General features: G+C 36.0%; 1 protein-coding gene across 9 annotated transcripts in view; it reads left to right on the top strand.

Annotated features, from left to right (window-relative positions):
* The window catches only part of Enpp2 (ectonucleotide pyrophosphatase/phosphodiesterase 2), a 109,013-nt gene that overhangs the window by 85,187 nt on the left and 9,038 nt on the right, over nucleotides 1-14,788 (top strand). For 3 of the 9 annotated variants that reach the window (XM_071602162.1, XM_071602163.1, XM_071602161.1), the window contains exons 19-24: nucleotides 1,729-1,780; nucleotides 6,347-6,490; nucleotides 10,182-10,256; nucleotides 11,530-11,666; nucleotides 12,646-12,781; nucleotides 13,400-13,477. In XM_071602162.1, coding sequence (XP_071458263.1) covers nucleotides 1,729-1,780; nucleotides 6,347-6,490; nucleotides 10,182-10,256; nucleotides 11,530-11,666; nucleotides 12,646-12,781; nucleotides 13,400-13,477 — 622 coding nt within the window. The remainder of the gene's footprint in view (nucleotides 1-1,728; nucleotides 1,781-6,346; nucleotides 6,491-10,181; nucleotides 10,257-11,529; nucleotides 11,667-12,645; nucleotides 12,782-13,399; nucleotides 13,478-14,788) is intronic. The other 6 variants (XM_071602167.1, XM_027946986.2, XM_071602166.1 and 3 more) reach the window with 3 other exon arrangements.

Genomic DNA, 14,788 nt, shown 5'->3' on the forward strand with positions numbered 1-14,788 from the left:
GGCAATAATTTGCTTATTGACATTTATATTGATCAAAGACCAATATAGCAGCCAACCAGTGCTTCTAGCAGCAGGAATGAACCAATGCTACCACATGCAACTGACACAATGCCAGCCCAAAGCAAGGCAATCTGGCATATTTGTATGTGTGGTGTGTTGGTAACTATATGTGTGATTTTTTTTTTCAGCTTTAGAAAAATGTAAAATATTTCTTCTATTGCCTAGTCTCCATCTCCTTCTGCTTGCTTCCTTCCAGGATTCCTGGGGGTCCAAGGAGCTACATTTGGAGGTTCCCTACTGTAGGAGTTCAGTTTGCTTGTCTTCCTCATTTCCCCATTTTAATCTTCTTCCCATTTTTTTTCTCTTGACAAGAACCAAAGAGACTAGTTATAACAAGGCAGGAAATCTCAGAGGTCAGTTTAGAGGAGTCGAATTGCCAAAGTCAACAGGAAGTCATCTCGTGAGGTGAGGTGGAGGCCAGATGTAGGTTTACAGGAATCAATTGGTTGCCTCTTGTTTTCTGAATTATCTGTCTTCCGAGAAGAAGGAGACTGTTGGATATCTTTTCAAACTGTTTCAGAAAAATTCTGCTTTGTCTTAGTCTATGGCTTTCTCCAAAAGACTACCTTCTTCCTCTAAGACATCCAGACATATTAAAAAAAAAAGTAAAGAATTAAAAAAGTGAATACCTAAGTACACAAATAATAAGAGAGAAAACTTTACAGGTTCAGTGGAAGTTCCATACTTCCCTCCCCATCCTAACTCCTTCCTGCCCAGAGTTTACTGGTGTCCTGAATGTAGTGTGTATATTTCTAATGCATGTGTCTGTACATTTATTTTATATATTTATAGCTCAAGTAATATATGATGTAATCTTTAGTATGTTTCCAAAGATGATTTATGTGTATTTTGCATAGTATAAATTTTTATATGAATGCTATTATACTATTTGAACCCTGCAATTATTTTATTTATCATTGTTGTTTTCATAAAGAATCAGTGAACATTTATTTATAATCCACTGTACATGAAATGCCTTTCAAATGTTATCATTATGATTTTGAGATACATTTATGTGTGTTAATATATTGTTAGCTCACTCATTTTTACTACTTATAGTTGTATTTAATTGTAAAAATGTATCATACTGATTTCATTGATTTTCCTATTTGAGAATGCTTGGTAATTTCAAATGTTACTCTTATGAATGATGCTGCAACAAATGTTATTGTAAATGTATTTTATACATTTAAGCTAAAATGTCTCTAGGATATATGTAGTGACAGATAGAGTCACTGACCAATTATGTTTTAGAATTGTTGACTTATTAATTTTTAGTTCTGGAAAAAGCAATTTCATCCATTAATTTGGAAATTATTTTAGTGTACCTAAGGATTGATCTGAAATACTGAGGCACTATTATAATTAATTATATATATTTTTTCATGCCCAGGTAAACATCATTACCAACATGGGAAGTTGATACATGATTTCCCACAGCTTTAAGGAAAGGAAACAGTCATGGAGAGATTAAAGAAGGTGCTCATAGACACAGAACCACTAGGAAGTGGAGATTAGAATGTCAAAACAGAAATTCCTCAGAATAGTTTATGATATTAACAGAGTTTAAGATTCAGGCAGTATCAAATAGAGAGAGGGTACAGGAAAGAATGAACATTTCTGACTTGCTTTTTTTCCCCCCTGCTTTTCTGGTATTCACTCATGAAGAACAAGCTGGATGAACTCAATAAACGCCTTCATACAAAAGGGTCCACAGAAGGTAAGGGGTTGGTTAAAAAAAATTATATAAGGTTTATTTTCTAGTATGAAAAAATTGGAGACTTCTATTTGCTTCGTAGTATAAGAACACTATTTAAAAAATTCCTACTTGTATTGCAAATTGATTTTTATATCCATCTGATGAAGGGTGTTGGTTTATTATGTGTGCCCAAGATGCCAGCTGTGAGATAGAAAACTGTGACTTGATTTTTCATTTTCTTCAATTGCTTCCAAGCCCCCCGCCCCAACCAGATAATCCACTGTGTATCTGATGGGTTTCAAAGGAAGATGCTAATGGGGACTCCTATACAAGGAATGGTAGTCATAATTATAAATGAGTAGCTGGTTCCTATGCTGAAGCTCACCTACCTGGAGTGTCAGTGTATATGTTGTAGGGAAAGAGACACAGGGGAATCAAATCAGAACTCCCCCTTCAAATAAAGGATTATCTTGAGGCCTGATTTCAATCCCCTCCTATCTTATCCTGCCATCATGTATAACATACATCGATAACAAACATGTATTAATAAACTTTTTCAAACTTGAGATATGACCAAAAAAAAAAAAAAAAAAAAAAAAACTCAGTGATTTTTGTCAGGAAAGACACACAAGATTGGGAGCAGTGGTGTATGCCTATAATCCCAGCAACTGGGAAGACTGAGGCAGAAGGATTGCAAATTCAAAGCCTGCCTTGGCAACTTAGCAAAACCCTGTCTCAGAATAAAAAATAAAAAGGGTGAAGGATGGATGTGGCTCAGTCGTAAAGTACCCCTGGGTTCAATCCCCACTACCAAGGAGAAAGAGAGAGAGAGAGAGAGAGAGAGACAGACAGAGACATGATCTGCTCACATTTTACTGTGCTGACTTTAGGTTCAGTGGGTCCCTACTTGCTTTATTCTTAATTCTAGAGTCTGGGTTGACAGGGTAGCCCCTGTATGTGACATATCCTGTCTAGGGCAGCACAAAGAAATGCATATTGTAACTCAGCATTTCTATCATGAGGCACTTCACTTCCATTCACAATTCACTGGCCAAAGCCTTAACACTGGCACCAATGGTGCAGGGAAATATATTCTTTCCACTAGGACCTTGTCTCACAAGTCACATGGCAATGGGTGGAGACAATAAATAATTAGGAATAAAAATGCAATTTACCTTCTTCCTTCTAACTTTGAAATTCCAAACTTTAGAAGAAAATAGAAGAGGGTGTGGAGGTGCTGTATGGGTTAATATAGTAGATGGGACAGCTTGTTGAAACAGCAGGGGAATAACTGAGAGTAAGGAACCATATAGGACACAAGCACAGCACCCCCAAGCCATGCAACAAAGATGCACAAGGTCAAGTTTTCCTGAGACCATCGCTGGAGTTATTAGCTTATGTATGGTTCATTTATCATATGTGCTGTTTCCAATCTTACTAAGCAGAAGTTGAAGAAAGCAGTAGAAGACTTTTTATTTACTTGACTTATTTTTCTCCTTTATAAAGATCTTCATCTGCCCTTCTTCCTTTTCTCCATCCTCCTCCTCCTCCTCCTTCCTTTGATCACAGAGGATGTAGACTCAGGCATATAATTGGGTAAATCCATTTTTAAAGGTGGAATTCATTGGTGAAAGCTACACATATCCTGTACAAAATCTGAGTGATTTGAAATGTTTGACCTCCCTAAACCATGTGGACTATGGTGTCATAATAATTACAAGAATTGGGATGCTGCCAGGGTCAAGGATAGATAGTCTCATGATTTGAGTTTTTCAAATATTCAATCACAAAGCAAAGAAATAGTACTGAGAAGCTTCTCTTCTAAAAGCCACTGGTTTGTTGATGATGATTTTTTATTAAATTATTTATTTATTCTAATTTGTTATACATGATGGCAGAATGCATTTCATTTCATATTACACATATGGAGCACAATTTTTCAAGTCACTGGTTGTGCACAAAGTATTTTCACACCATTCATGTCTTCACATATGAACTTAGGGTAATGATGTCTAACTTATTCCATTGTCATTTCTACCCCCTTGCCCCTTCCTTTCCCCTCCCTCCCCTTTGTCCTGTCTAAAGTTCCTACATTCCCCCCCTGCTCCCCTCCCATTGCCATTATGAGTCAGCATCCTCATATCAAAGAAAACATTTGGCCTTTGTTTTTTTTTTTTTCAGGATTGGCTTACTTCACTTAGCATTATATTCTCCAGCTTCATCCATTTACTTGCAAATACTATGATTTTGTTCTCTTTTAATGCTGAGTAATGTTCCATTGAGTATATATACCCAAGTTTCTCTGTACATTCATCTATTGAAGAATATCTGGGTTGGTTACACAATTTAGCTATTGTGAATTGTGCTGCTATAAACATTGATATGGCTGTGTCCCTGTAGTATGCTGTTTTTTAAGTCTTTTAGGTATAGACTGAGGGGTGGGATAGCTGTGTCAAATGGTGGTTCCATTCCAAGTTTTCCAAGGAATCTCCATACTGCTTTCCAGATTGGCTGCACCAATTTGCAGTCCCACCAGCAATGTATGAGTGTGCCTTTTCCCCCACATCCTCACCAACACTTATTGTTGTTTGTCTTCATAATAGCTGCCATTCTGACTAGAGTGAGGTGAAATCTTACAGTAGTTTTGATTTGCATTTCTCTAATTGCTAGAGATGTTGAACATTTTTCATATATTTGTTGATTGATTGTATAGCTTCTTTTGAGAAGTGTTTGTTTATTTCCTTGGCCCATTTATTAACTGGGTTATTTGGGGTTTTTTTGGTGTTTAGATTTTTGAGTTCTTTATATACTCTGGAGATTAGTGCTCTATCTGATGTGCAAGTGGTAAAAATTTGCTCCCAGAATAGGCTCTCTGTTCACCTCATTGATTGTTTCTTTTGCTGTGCAGAAGCTTTTTAGTTTGAATCCATCCCATTTATTGATTCTGGGTTTTAATTCTTGTGCTATAGGTGTTTTATTAAGGAAGTCAGGGCCTAATCCCACATGATAAAAGTTTGGGCCTACTTTTTCTTCCATTAAATGCAAGGTCTCTGGTTTAATTATTAGGTCCTTGATCCACTTTGAGTTGAGTTTTGTGAATGGTGAGAGATAGGGGTTTAATTTCATTTTGTTCCATGTGGATTTCCAGTTTTCCCAGCACCATATGTTGAAGAGGCTGTCTTTTCTCTAATGTATGTTTTTGGTGCCTTTGTCTAATATATGATAACTGTACCTGTAGACCAATGGTACAGAATAGAGGACACAGAGACTAACCCACATAACTACAGTTATCTTATGTTGATGATAAGATCCCATGTTTTTGCTGATTCAAACTCTGGTTGTTCATGGTACTAAAACATTTTGATCTCAGAAATAATTCTCGGTGACATTGTGACAAAATCTTTCTGACAACTGAGCACGAAATAGCCTCAAATCTCCAAACATGAACATAAGAGGCATCTTCTTAATGAATTTGTGACTCTCAGGGATAGAATTTGCAGGTAATATTGTCCTCTCTGTGTGGTTTGCTCAGTTGAACAAAAGTCTCTTACACCTACCACCAAAGGGTCTTTTCAAGCATAAAAGCTTAACATTTGTGGATTCATTCAATGTTTGTAGGATGCTCACCCTGGCCTGGTTCTGGTTTCTCTGAGACAGCTACACCTATAAAAAGTGGCAGCATAAAATATTAGAGGAGACTCATAGTGGCACATGCCCTTGGTCTGCTCATGTCCTAATGGGACCAGCCTTTAAAAGAATTTTGTGAAGTAAAAATAATTATATGTCATGGTTGTATTATGGGTAAAGCATTTTCTTATTTAGATTCTGGAATATGCATACACCTCAATACTCTATTTTTTTCTTCATCTCTTGGTCTTTTTTCTGTCTTCTTATAGGCTCTCTTTTGGTCATTTCTTTGGCAGCAAAGCAACATTTTCTTAGTCCAAGTCCTTTCAGGCCTCTGTGATGTTTCCTGTGTCATAAATCCTAGTCTCCCATTTAAAATATTGAATGCTTGCTCCACTGGAGCAGAACCTTGTGAATGCAAATCTCTGTGTGTGTGAGCACATGAATCTATTCAGAGTAATTACTTCCCTTTTCTGGATACCTTTGAATATGTGTTGAAGCTTGTAATTTGTAAACCTACATTTCTATACAAAGGTAAAATTGTACAATTTTTGTTATTAGTTGTTTTAAACACAGATATAGGTAGTTGATATATTTCAGAATAAGCCATATGTTACACATAACCCACTTGAAATATTCATATGTGGCTGTTTTAATGTCATATGCTGTAAAATCACTCATATATCTGTATAAAGCACACATGTAAAGGCTGCACATTCCAGTAATGAAATAACCCAGGGGATATTTGGAGATTTAAAAAAAGAGGTATATTAAATTAATCATAGGAAATAGTTTGCTATAAATATTTAAACTGTTATAGAATGAAGTCATTTGCCAAAATGAAAAGGAAGAAAATGTAGTCTTCCAAGATGGTGATCTACACTGCAATTGTATTTCTAGATAAGTGATAAATTCCAGATCTTAATTGTACGCTGGTTGCTCTTTCTGGGTCACATGTAGCTAACATCTTGATGGACTTACTATGCAATGAAAACTCATTTCCTTGTGACATTGAATCAATGGATGAATGCATGAATAAAATGGAAAATTTAAAAACTCTCATAGCAGGCGATTCTAGCACTGAAGCTGGCTATAATTTTTGTGGTAAGAATTATTACAATATTTAGTTTCACCTTAGTCTTTATTTACATGGTTATAAAATGTTTTATATTTTCTTAAGTTAGAATTCACTATCATCTTTATATAAAAAGGAATTGAAAATCATTTTTTAATGATATGGTTTTGTATGTATATGTTTGGCTCCTTCTCACACACAATGAGAGAAGAGTGACTTAAGGAGTGATAAGACTTACTAACTTTAAAGTAGTATTTTGAATATTTTAGAGAGGGAATCTCTTGTCTCTCTTTTTGATTCTAAAAATGTTTCTTAGTTTTATTATATTTTGGAGTTGCTAGTTGTCTTAAAGAAGAAGATGTACTTGTGTTTCTCTGTATGTGTGTCCATGTGTGTGTTTTAAGGAAGACTTGGAAGAAATCATTACACAGTATAATTGCTTGTGATTTATAGTAGATTTGATATAGACACTGAATTCTAATCATCTTTAACTACCAATATTGTTTGCTGATACTAAGCTGTGACAACTACAACCACTATGACCAAAGCTAGTTTGGGTGAAGACTGACCTTGGTGTATTACATGTTTTGCTCTTTGACAGTACAACATCCCAGGGAAGCAGAAGCCTTTAGGATGTTAAGTTTCGGAGTTGCAGAGTTATGAAGAGCTAAGATGAGATTTGACTCCAGTTCTAGTGACACTTAAGCCTATGTGATTTCCTCTGAAAATGCTTTTTATTCTAAGTGTTGGCACAAAGGGAATATGTCAGGAGAGAATTTCAGTTCATGTCAAGATTTGCAAGTTGTTATGAAATACTAGAGGCTTTGATACAAATGATTGTCCTTGTTAGGGCTTACTAATGTTGTCTCAGCATATATCACTTGGACAGAACTGATGCACAGGAGCAGATGGACCTTCATTCCAATATGTTCTCCATTAGAACAACCCAGCAGGCAGCATCCGGCTGGAGATTGCCCCAAAGGCTAAAGTGACAAATGATGTCAAGAGGTTTGAGGCCTAGAGTCTTGGTGCTGCTATGTAGCCGAATTATCTAGTATAAATAATAAACCCCCAATTTCTCCATCAGTAAAATGGAGGGGGAACTGATCTGCCCAATCTGTCTCTCAGCATTATGTTAGGCAGGTCATATGTAAAACCCAGCTTTTTATTTTTATGTATTTTTTATTGATTCATCAATAAGTCTTTACCAAGTAGATATTATGTGATTGGTGGTAGAGAAGAAGGATCTGGTAGTAAAAAACACAGATAAAGTCCCTGTCCTCATACAGTTATTGATCTATGGAAGGACGTAGGAAGTAAATGAATTACAGCATACTGTTTCAAGGGTTGAGGTAAGAACAGAGCACTAATAGAGACGTCCAGTAGAATCCCAAAGGAGATTGAAATGTCAGTGAATGATAATAGACACTTATAAAGCAAAGAAGGAGAAAGAATACAGGAAAAGGAAAGGTCTTGTGTAGAGGTTTTTGTGGTCAAATTTAAGAGCATATTATTGTGGGAGTGAATGTTTAAAAAACAAAAGGGAGGAGAGATTTTCATGTGGCTGCAAGTTAGCCAGCCAATCTGTGGGAATGTGAATCAGGAAGCTGAGGAGGGAAGAGAAACACAAACTCAGGTCTGCATGACCAAACTTTGGAAGGGAAAAACAGTAAATGCTGGGGAGTCCACACCACTTAAAAAGATTTGTCTCACAGCATCTTGCCAAATGTGGTATCTGGAGGAGAACCTTGGCGTGTACCAAAATGCCAGAGACACTATTGTAAACAGGAATCAGGGTGTGGAATAAAGGCTCTGTCTAGAATTCTATGGAGCAGGATCCCAGTCTGGGAAGGCACAGCCACAGAAAAAAATCACAGGAGAAGGATGGTTAATGGGTACAGAAGTGCAGTTGGACAGCAGGAATAACTTCTATATGGCATAATGGAGTAACTACATGACCAAAATTAACTATAAATTTCAAAATAACTTATAGAGAGGATTTTAAATGTTCTCAATGCAAAGAAATGATAAGTGTTTGAGGTAATAAACATACCAATTACACTGATCCATTTACCCTGATATGTACACATGGTACATATGTGTTAGAATATCATACTGTAACCCATAAATATGTGCAAATGCTGTGACAGTTAAAAATTTTTAAATATTTTGAAAGTAAATACTTTAAAAGCATGAATACTTCAATTACTTATTGGAGTCACTTACTGTAGGAAAAAATAAAAAAAAAAGAAATCACAGGAACATGTTGTCAAAGCAGAAGCTTGTGGCTTAGTCTTGAGGCGAAGATCTTAACGTGTAAGGACAGAATCAAGTACGTTTTGTGGCCTGGGTAGGAGCATTTTGTTCAGCAGAAACTCAATATGTGGCTCGCCTAAGAAATTATAAAGACCCACAAAGTCAGGATATGATGAAGATCCTGTGATTCATTGATACTTTGATAAATTGAAAAAGTAAAATCCAAATTTGAATCAGAACTTTAAAATCTGTGTTTTTTACTGCAAAGATTATTTCACTTCTTTCTTGGACAAAACTGCTAAGTTTTAGGAAGACCCAGGTACATTGTTTTGTGGGTGTGGGGGTCAGTTAAGAATCTTGATTGGTTGGATTTTGGAAGGTTGTTGAAACCACTGGGTGTTTTTTTTTTTTTTTCTTTTTCTTTTTCCTGATGCTCAGTAATAACTGAAAAAGAATTGATCAGATAATGAAACATTTGTGCTTCAGCTGTGTTTCATAATGCAGTTGTGTCCATGCTTCGAAACTGTGAAGCCCAAATTTTTGAAGCAAACTGAAGTCTATTCAGAGCAGAAGAATGAGTAGATATGGAGAAGGTGCGTTGGGAAATTGTAGAAAGTGATTCTTGGATATTTGGTTGATCTTGTACTTCTTCCTTTTTAACTCATGTCTCTCCCATGATGGTTGAATTCTGTGACCATATTATTTGTCTTACACCTTGAGTGTGAAAAAGAGTGTTTTAATAATATGTCAGAATAGCAGACATAAGCTGGGATGTGGCTTCACCCTGGTTTAATGTCATATACTCTGTGGAGGGCTTTGCTGATGCCATCTTACCCCCATTGTGACATTCATCCTCCTCTGTGTTCCTTCCATATTCTTATGGATAGCTCTAATATGGTGCAGACTATGTTATTTGTGAGTTATTTGTGCCACGTTTGTCTTTCCCATTGAACTCTGTGCTCTTTGAGGGTAAGAGTTCTATCCTAATATTCTTTGCTCAGTTACTTTTCTTCTACAGCCCAGGACCTGGTCCAATGTAGGTTTTCAATCAGTGTTTGATGAGGAATACATAATGGATGAATTGGGAAGGAGATAAGTGACAGACTGGTGGAGAAGACTGGAGAAGTTATTGTTAGTAGAGAGAAAAGCAATCACATGTGTAATATCAAAGAGGTGTTCACCACGATCATGTGTGGGTGCTGCAAATTGAGAAATGCCAAGAAATGAGGGCCCCTGGAGAAAGGAAGAGCCAGAGTTGGTGGAGACTGTAGATCACCCAAACTATTGTCTGGTGGCTGCTCAAGGAGGGGTGTTACATGTGATTGCTCTTTTGTTGTCCCTTCATGGAACAGATGGGAGGCTAGGCTTGAATTCTGGTTTGGAGAAATGTGCATGGTAAGCATTAACACTTGAATGATTAAAAGAGAATAGCTTCTCAAAAAATTTTGATACTTCTGCTTCCAGCTGAAACCAGGAAATTCAGAGGCAGCAAAAATGAAAACAAGGAAATCATTAATGGAAATTTTGAACCTAGAAAAGGTTTGGTTTGAGTTTCAAAGAAAGTCTGGGTTGGTTTACTGCCCCCCCCCCCAAGTACTACTGTTATGATTTGCTGGCTTTTACTTTGTTTATTATACTTCACTTATTTAATATTATCATGTAATGTTCTAATTCTTAGGGGTGGGTCCCCAAATTTGGAAGCTTAGGCAACCCTTCTATATTTACTGCCATGCTGCCGAAGCCAAACTATGCAGAACAGGCTTATGTTGTAACAGTGTGGGCCTCTTTGCCTCAAATCATCAGTTCTACTTGGGGGGGTCTTGCAAAGTATTCTATGAAGGGTTTTCTCCATTACTCGCATAGAATGGTAACACTTTAATTAAAGCAACATGTATACATAATTTAATAAGTGATTGCCAGAACTTATTTTCTCTAATAAAATACTAGTAAAAAAAAGTTTTTTCCCCCTTAAAAATATATATCACTTAAGGAATTATGAATTGCCTAAGCCTCAATCTCTAAATATTTTGGACTGGAGTGACCCTGATTTCTAAGAATCTATGGAAGTTTTGGCCTGTCCAAAGTGGTCAGATCAGGCTGTAGGCACTAGTATGGAACTAGTAAACTTAATTTCTTCTTCCTCAAAAAGTAAGGTTTCAAACCTTTTTCCTTAAGAAGAGAGGTTTCCCTTGAGGGATCTGTCTCTGCTTTTGGGAGTCTTCACTGAGCTCTTGGGTAACTGATGAACACCTCTTTTTGGTATTTAAAGGACTCTCTTGAATGCCCACTTATTTTATCTATACATGTTCCTTTAAGTTCTTACCTAAAGAGTTTACCTCCATGTGACAAAGCTGCTTCCTTTAAATTCTCATTACCACTCACATTTTATGCTGAAATAATGTATATTTGAGTTGCAGTTTGCAAATAATGATGAGAGAGCCTTCTTCTTAATTAAGTCATTGTTTAGCCTGTTATTCTACTGAAGTCCAATCCATTCAGTGGAATCATTTCTAATTTTGTTATATAATATTTCCTTTCTATATAGATTTAAATTACTTACAACCATAAAGAGCATTAACATAAATATGGCATTTACATTACAGTTTTGATAACTGCAAGCCTTGATGCATGCACAGGTGATCAGAAACTACAAAAATGTTAGGAAGACTCACATTTAAATTAAGGAGAAGGCACTACATTATTAATAAGTAAGCTAGCACATTTTAGACAACTCAGCTCTTCCAATATTTCTTTAACTTTTGGTGTAAAGTTCAATGTGCATTTAACATAGTTTAACTTTTTTCTTTCCTAGAGAGACATCTCCTCTATGGGCGACCTGCCGTGCTTTATCGAACTAGATATAATATCTTATATCACACTGACTTTGAAAGCGGTTATAGTGAAATATTCCTAATGCCACTCTGGACATCATACACTGTTTCCAAACAGGTCATTGGAAAAATTGGGTTTTGTATTCTTCATTTCGTTACATTCCTTGATCAATATAATGATTACTTGACTTAGAAAATATCTTTTTTTTCTGGTGGAAGAAATTCCCTGTTGGATCTATTGTAAGATATTTTGAACTAGTCTTTATTCAGGGTTCTAATAGTTCCATGATAATATGTTAAATATTGAAAGGGGCATGCTAATTCTTTTGTTTTTGTTTGTTTGTTTTTAACTGTGCATAAATTATTGCCCAGTAATTACAGAAACCACTAAGATTTGTGTATTTTTTTGTTTGTTTTAATGAACTTTATTTTTTTAAGAACAGTTTTCAGCCTCAAGATTTAGTGGAAAGTACAGAGTTTCCTTATATTCTCTGTGAATGCACAGCCTTTCCCACAAATTGGCATCCTGTTTTTATTTATTAAAAGTTTTGTGTTGGAGCTTCAATGTGATGAGGATGAGATACATAGGTTATATCATGAAGTGGAAAAATTTATTTGGCACTTGAAGTGTTTTAAATTTCTGAATATAAATGAAAAGAATACTTCTACTTATATACGTATATTATATATATTATATGTTCTTTATGTGTGTAAATATATGTATATATATACCCACACATATAAAGAGTACACACACTTTTTTTTTGGAAAGGATGTCTGTTATTGCTAAATGTGTTAGTTTTTAAATGATCTGTGAAAGCCTATTCATTTTCCAGCAGTGGGATTTCTGCTTTATATATTGTTATCCTTAAGACTTTGATAAAAGACTTCTGTTGCTAAAAAATAAGCGTTTGAAAATTACTGGCTTGTTGTTTTTAAAACTAATGATATTTAAAGGAATCAGAATATCAAAATATGAGCTATAGTAAAAGCCAGTAGGGTTTTGGTTTGGGCTGCTCATGACAGCATTACTGTGTCCCTGTCATTTGGCCTTCTCTCTGCGATGGCATTACTGAGTAACTTTGACTCTCATGCAGGCTGAGGTTTCTGGCATCCCTGAGCATCTGACCAATTGTGTCCGCCCTGACGTCCGTGTTTCTCCAGGCTTCAGTCAGAATTGTTTGGCCTACAAGAATGATAAGCAGATGTCCTACGGATTCCTCTTTCCTCCCTGTAAGTCATAGAGTGTCTGGATCTGATCACTTGGCTGGGGGCAGGGATATACTGTACATTCTGGAGTGTGAAACTAGGAAGTTAGGGTTTCTGTGGCTGATTTTCTTTAAGAGGGGCCACTCGAGATTGTAGAGATGAACTTTATGTGATCCTTCCAAAATTAGCCAATGACCAACTTTCAAAATTCCAACTTTCCAGGAGAATTTTAAAGTGCAAGGGAATCTTCTGTGTTCCTCCTTACATTGTTTCATGAGAATCTGAAAAAATGAAAACATTAATCTTTTGGTGATTTTAAGGTGATCTCTTAAAAATAAGTGGAACCCTTTCATTGTCTTGATGCTATTTTTAAACGTCTGAGTTACACTAATGAAATCAAGGAATTCTTTTACAAAGTACTTAAGTTTAAGAACTAGGTAGAATGAAAAACAATTTTTGAGAGAGACTGAATGAAGGGAAAAGATTGAGTGGGGGAGGGGGAGAAATGTCTAAAGGAGGCAATGAGTGGGAATAAAGGAGGAGATCTATACCTGCTTGCCATGGGACCATTTTGGAAGACTATTTTTCTTTTGATGTAGATTTTGGTAAGTCATGTACACTATTTGCTCTCTTGATGTTTAGATCTGAGCTCTTCGCCAGAGGCTAAATATGATGCATTCCTTGTAACCAATATGGTCCCAATGTATCCTGCTTTCAAAAGTAAGTCCAATATTTACCTAATAAACTGTTATTTATGAAAGTAAATATTTCTAAATTTACCACTTACCTTTTCTACCACTATGTTGATTTTAATAATGACAATACCTTTCATGTGTTTAGCCTTCATACATTTTTGAAAAACTTTCATATAAATTTTCTACTGTGAACCCCAAATTTGAATCTGTGAGGAAGGTTAGCAGGTACTTACTTTATCCCTTGTTTATATTTAAGAAGTTGACATCATAAGTGACAGAGGTCATAAGTGGTAGAAGCTGAATTAACCACGTCTGTGTTTTTCTTTCAGTTCTTGCAATTTTAATGCTCATTCTTTTGGTGGTTAAAAAGGTTTCCACTGAATTTTGGAAGTCACTTGACACTTAACAGCATCTACATTTACTTACTGAACATTGCCATGAAATCACTCTCCCCTGTGGGGTACTCGTGCATATACAGTGCTGACTCTGAAACCCATCAAGAGCCTCAGGGGTCTTCATTCATCAGAATATTATTTTCAGTTGGCTTTAGGGCTGTGCAGACTATTGTTTGCATTTCATTGAATACATAATTGATTTGTACATGACAACAATAGTTTTGGATGGTAAGGATTTTATGAATTTTATAGGCACAAAAAGTTCTGGCCCCCCAAATCAAGTTCTCATCTCTGAAGTGTGACCACGGGCTGTGTGATTGTAAAAGTGATATTCGATTTCTCATTTGTAAAATTAAAAGATTTTATTGCATGACCTCTAAGACTCATATAGATTTATGACTTATCTATTCAGTGGTAAATATAATCCATTTTCTTTTTCTCATATTAAATAATTAATCAATTTCTCCATCTCTCCATCCATCCAACCATCCAACCATCCATTTATCTGGAGACAGAGAAGGCAGTATGGAATATATTTTACTCCCTTTTAGTTCATTTACAGTGAAAGAACTTATATGCTTATGGGACAAGTAGGAAAAAGGAGTACTTCTCTCTAATTTGACTTGGCAGTGGAGGATCGGGTTCTGTGTGAGGACTCTCAGGGCTGAAATAGAGTCTCAAATTAGGAAGGAGGAATTGCGGTATGTCAGCTACAGTGGCAGGCCTCCCTGCTTAACTTTGGTGAAATGGCTGCATGGTTTAGAGAAAAATATGTTTATTTGATGTCCTGGTTAGTAAATGAAGGTGTTCTCAAAGCTAGAATCTGTTGCTTATGAATGAAAATTTAAAGTCGGGTTTTAAAGGAAGATTTCCTAGTTTGTTCTCAGACTCAGTTGAGAAACATTTCAGAAACTCACATAGGTACATTTCTCACAATGGGG

Source organism: Marmota flaviventris, chromosome 15 (genome assembly GCF_047511675.1).
Source record: "Marmota flaviventris isolate mMarFla1 chromosome 15, mMarFla1.hap1, whole genome shotgun sequence".
Lineage (NCBI taxonomy): Eukaryota > Metazoa > Chordata > Mammalia > Rodentia > Sciuridae > Marmota > Marmota flaviventris.